At 43.4% G+C, this 5,743-nt stretch overlaps 1 protein-coding gene across 1 annotated transcript in view; it reads right to left on the reverse strand.

Annotated features, from left to right (window-relative positions):
• The window catches only part of ZMAT1 (zinc finger matrin-type 1), a 39,836-nt gene extending 36,737 nt beyond the window's left edge, over window positions 1-3,099 (reverse strand). The window contains exon 1 of the mRNA XM_007952192.2: window positions 2,808-3,099. Within this exon, the coding sequence (XP_007950383.2) occupies window positions 2,808-3,099 (292 nt within the window). The remainder of the gene's footprint in view (window positions 1-2,807) is intronic.
• Between the last annotated feature and the right edge of the window lie 2,644 nt (window positions 3,100-5,743).

Consider the following 5,743-nt stretch of genomic DNA (forward strand, 5'->3'; position numbering starts at 1 on the left):
CCACCCACCAGCCACTCCTCGGAAGGAAGGTTGGGCAATCCTACGCCTCGGAAACCCAAGGAGGGGTCGCTATGAGTCGGCCTCGGAAACCCAAGGAGGGGTCGCTATGAGTCGGCCGACTCCACGGCAAATAACAACAACAACAACATTGTAACTGGCAACTATTTATGGCTTTTACAAACACGTAAACAAAAAAAAGATACTGATGTCTAACTGTTTTGGACAGTACAATGTGTCAAATATTTACCATTTGTTAAATGAGTAGGTAGGAGAGTTTAGAGTGAACAGTTAATGAAGGGTATTTACTGAAAAATGGAATGGTAAGAAATAATTCTTTAAAAGAATAATTTTATTTTGCTTGTCATATCCTAACTGAATTGTCTCAACATTAACTAAACACAGATTTCATTACCCACTGAATCTCAGGTGGTTACTATTGGTTAAGGTTTCTTATGGTTTATAAATTACGGTTCTAGTGCACAACCATGGAATGCCATCAAAAGAATATCAATGCACAACAGCAAAGCCATAATTCATACTTTCAGATCTGAAATTAATCTTGAAGTTTGGCTAGTCCAATTTCCCTAATTCAGACACGTAAAAACCCAAATCCAAGCAACTTCTAGCCAATAAACTAGCAACAGAACCTGTATTTCCTGCACCAGACTTCTACTCCAGGGTTCTCCTTATTTTGCTACCTAGCAATAGTATAGTTAGGTGACAAAATAAGGAGAGTTAGGGTATTTCTGCGACTTTAAGTGATATCTCTTAATGCCTTTAATACCAAAAAAACCCAAACCAAACCAAACTGCCATCGAGTTGGAGCCGACTCAAAGCGAACCCTCCTTGGGTTTCCGAGGCGGTATCACTACGGAAGTAGACAGCCCAACCTTCCTTCTGAGAAATGGCTGGTGGTTTAGAACCGCCTGTCTTCTGGTTAGCAGTCAAATGCCTTAGGCACTACGCCACCAGAGCTCCTAATGCCTTTAATACTCAAAGGCACTGCAACCAAACCAGTTGCAGAGTTAGGCAATAAGCCTTTTTCTCCCCCCATGAGATACTGGTCCTACACCATACTATGAACAGGGTTTGAGAGTCAAATTGGATTATTATCTTGACAAATAAAACTTCTCTGGCCTAAGTGCTGGTAATAGACAGGAAGTTTAGTATAAAAGCAAAAAATCCCGATTTCATGTTTTCATTCAAATCCAGGCTGACTGAATATGTTAGCTGACTTTTCAAAGGTTGACTTCAGTAAGAGCACTAATAAATAAATCATCATGTATATTTCTAACTTCCATTTTCACCAAGTAGCACTTATGTAATATGCCTATTACAAATATTGTAAGGGTTTCTGTTTTTTTCCTCCCCCAAAAAAAGTTTTGCCATTCTTCCAAAGTGAAATGTTATGGCATAGCACCCAGGGTGTATTTTTTAAAAATGTGAAGAGAAAATTATTTTATGGGTTTATTTTAATGGGGTGTCCCTCTAAGAAAAAATATTGTACTCTGTTTTACCATTTTGGCGTGCATGATCTTTCACTTTGGAATCAGCCAGAGATGTAAGGTAACACTGTAAATACTGGAAATTAATGATGGCAAAATGCTTTCCTGAGATCCTCTGCACTGGAATCAGTCTTCATCATCTAAGAAGCATTTCAAAATCTGCTTCAAAACACATTTCATTGACATATTTTACAGCTTGTTATTCACAGGCTGTTTACAAGTAGATAGTAAGATGTGTGAACTACTGGGAAAGAAAAAAAAAAGCCAAACTCGCTGCCATTGAGATTCCAACTCATAGCTACTCCCACTGGGCTTCCAAGGCTGTAAATCTTTACAGACCCAGACTGCCTTATCTTTCTTCCCCTGAGTGGCTGGTGGGTTCGAACCACCAAATCCGTGGTAAGCAGCCAGATGCCTTAACCACTGCACCACCAGAGCTCCTAAACTACGTAGGACTTACATCAATAGCCAAGAAATAACTTAAGTTCCGAATACTAAGTGTTGGTAGGTACAATATCACTTGTTAAACCACCTTAAGGATGTACCTCTAAACCTTATTTTACAAGATCAAATCCTCAACCACCCAAAGAAAACGCTACAAAGTGATTTCTGAAATCTGAGCTTCTAAAACACTCTCTTCCTCCTGGTTTCCAGTAGAACCCCTCCACCAGACCCAATGATCCTAAAACACAACAGATCGTACTTTAAAGTTCCAAGTAGACACTAAGCTTTCCAAATGCCTAACCATATCTCTCCTTAAATACCCTACTCCAAGTTTCGACACTGCAGAAAGTTGAATTTCATTGCCCTTTTTCCTCTTTTATCTGTCCCCTCAATCTTTGAGTTTCTCCTTCAGTCCCCCTTCCCTTTCCCTGGCCCTCTAGATCTCCAGCACTTCTACCTCTCCAGTTCTCTTTACCCAAATCACAGCTCAGTGTCCCAAAGCATACCAAAGCATCCTGTCCGGGAGACAAATTATATGGTGTAATATATATATATATATTATTACTATTTTCTTTTTTCCCCTTCAAAGTCCTGCCTTGTGAGTACCTGCAGTTTCTTTTCCTGGGGGCCCCCATCGTTTGCAGGGGGGACTGGTAGGGAAGCCCCCTTCTGCTTCAGTCCGTCTTGCACTTTCGGGGTTTATACGGCGGGGCGGGGCGGGGCGAAATTGGCCTGTACTGCGCCACAGCAGGTGGGGGGTGGGGTGGTGGCGCACCGCGCCCAGCCCGAACTCGGACCGGCTGAAAAGAGGCAGCCACGGAGATGGGGCCGCTCCCGCACCCCGGAGCGGGAACTCACCTTCTCTGAGGCAAGGGCGGGGGTCTATTTTAAAACTACTGCCCTCCCACCCCGCCGCCGCCATAGTGGAGCCGCCAAAGCCGCTGCCGTAGCCACAGCCACCCCCGGGCGGGCAGGCAGGGGTGGAGGTGGCGGAGAAGGCAGGCACAATCGCTGCTGCCGCCGCCGCCGCCGCCGCCGCCGCCACCTCCGGGCAGGCGGTGTAGGAGGAGAAGGAGGCGGCAGAGAAGGTGGCTTCCTGAGGGGAAGACTCAGACGCCGGCTGGGTGACTGAGCTCGGCGGCGCCGCCATCGCAGCAACGCGCGGACAATTGCACTTGCGCCTCGCTCCCGTTAAGCTTCTTTAGCCCGGCCCTCGTTCAGGCCCGCCCCCTTAGCCCCTCTTTTCCTCGCTTCAGCTCTAGGCCTGTTCTGGCTCATTCTGTCCACCAATAGGAGAGCTTTAGCCGCACAGCCCGCCTTCTCCCCTTCACCCCCCGTGGTGTCTCTGCCCCCCCCCCTCCCTCTGGAGGGGTAGGGATGATGGCCAAGGGCAAAGGGCAAAAAGCGCGGGATGTAATAGCACGTGGGGCCTCACACAATGAGGCTATTTCCTTGGAGGAGTTAATCTAAAACCAGTTTGAGCAAAAAAAAAAAAATTCTGAAAACCTATCGATTCCACTTCCAAAATATCCCTGAAATACGGCTTCTATCTTAGTATGTAGAATATAAATAAACAGAAGCCTTGGTTAATGACACATCATCCTCATTGATCCATAAACAACTGCAATCGACAATAAACTTCTGTGACTCCAGTACCAACCAAAGAACTAGAATATTACTGATCATTTAAATCTTGCCATCTTGTTCCCCAACCTTCCTCTCAAAGAAAGCAGTATCCTGATTTGTGTTTATTCTTCCCATGATCTTTTTACATATATTCTCATTGTTTAGTTTTGATTGTTCTCAAATTTCACAAGAATTCATATCTTTTCAAGGTGGCACTCTAGGACTTGTTATTTTCTTTCAACATTTTGTTTCTAAGACTTATTCATGTTGTCACACGTAGCTATAGTTCATTCATTGTCAGTGCTGTACAATATTTCATCCATTTCCCTGTTGATGGACATGTCTCCCCGTGCACTTGTGCAAAATTTTCTCTTGGGTATTCTCTCTTTTCCAGTCTCAGTTCTATTGTCTTACCTCAAGTCTTCTTCCTCTCTTGTCAGAAATATGGCATCTGACTCCCTTCCTGTGACCTCAATCCCTCCAATCTATTTACATACAGCTCCCATTCACCCCTGGAACAGCACTGCTTATTGGATAAAGTCAAAGGGCACAGTCTTGCACTGCATCTCTTCTCCCAACCTCCTTGATCTCATCTCCTTCCACTTTCTCCACCTCTCCATTCAGTAATATATTAAATCTTTGCAGATTCCTATAAATAGCATGCTATTTCCTGACTCAGGAGGTAGCTCTGGTAGCATAGTGCCTAAGGCACTTGACTGCTAACCAGAAGGCTGGTGGTTCAAACCCACTAGCCACTCCTCAGAAGGAAGGTTGGGCAATCTACTTCTGTAGTGATATTGCCTCAGAAACCCAAGGAGGGGTCGCTATGAGTCGTGTCCAATTCTATGGCACATAACAACAATTTCCTGACTCAGTGTTAGGGTATAATTGTTTCCTCTTTCTGAAATTCCCTTTTCCCCACATTAAGCAGCAGTGTAATTAACTCCTATATACACTTTGAAAGCCAGGTGAGAGATTTCCTCCAGGTAATGTTTTCTGTCCCTGTTTAGTGTTAATCCCATCTTCCACTGTGCTACACCTGTATCTTGAGCATATTTATATTGTAGTGAATTGTGCTTTGTGCATGTCTTTTAATAGCCTGGGGCCATTTTGAAACAAAGGACAGTTTTTCTTATTTTTGATTTCTCATGCTCCAGCACAGTAAAGCCCTAGGACAGAGGTCCCAAACCAGTCAGTGGTCCCTAGACCACAGATACACTTCATTCTACCTACATAATTATTTACTTCATTGTCAACATTTGAAAGGGGAGATTTAATTAAAATGTAGATAGATAGATATAAAAACATTTCAAGATTTGGCAGTTTGGGGCTGGCTTTCTTGGCTAGCAATAAATGGCTAGAGCTGAATAAGGAATTCAGAGACTTGGAGTGATGGGCTCTTAAGAATATTATTGTTTTTGTGGTTTAGTAATTTACTTAAAATTACCTCATTTAGTGAGTGGTTTCTCTAGTCCTCCATTCTGTCTTATAAATTTGTGTAACTTTTACTCATCAAAGAAATTACTAGATGGGTTTGGAGGACATTATGCTGAGTGAAACAAGTCAATCACAGAAGGGCAAATATTGTATGAGTTCATTATTGTAAAAAGTCAAGGAAAAGCTTAGGCAGGGAAGGAAATTCACTTTGTTGGTTACCAGGAATGGGAGGGAAGAGGAGGGGAAATTTCAGACTAGTTTGGGGTCACATGTTGATTTGGGTGTGGGGAGGAATGGTATGGAAAGAATCTGTGACCAGCACGGTGACAGTGGGGAAAGGGAGGACACAGAAACATGCACAAAAAATATAGATAACAGAGACAAATACTATTACATGCACAATATTGCATTACCAGTAGCACCAAACACTAGCATCTGGGTAAATGCATAGACAGGTGAGAAGATCAGGTTGGTGGTAGGCAAACAGGAATATACCCAAGACCAAGGATAGATTTGGCTGAAGTTAGTCTTACATAAGTACTTGTGCTACAAAATTATCCACATACATATAGAAGTAACAGAGGACAAGGTTGGAGTAGCTTCTCAGAGATAACCAAACACCTTGAGGGGGAGAATCACTGGGCCTGCAGGCTCAGGACCATAATCTCAGGGGACATCATGCTCAATTGGCACAACATAGTATATAAAAATCTTGTTCTACGTCCTACTTT

The sequence above is a fragment of the Orycteropus afer genome, unplaced genomic scaffold (assembly GCF_000298275.1).
Source record: "Orycteropus afer afer isolate SDZICR_OR568_19922 unplaced genomic scaffold, OryAfe1.0 scaffold00327, whole genome shotgun sequence".
NCBI classification, from domain to species: domain Eukaryota; kingdom Metazoa; phylum Chordata; class Mammalia; order Tubulidentata; family Orycteropodidae; genus Orycteropus; species Orycteropus afer.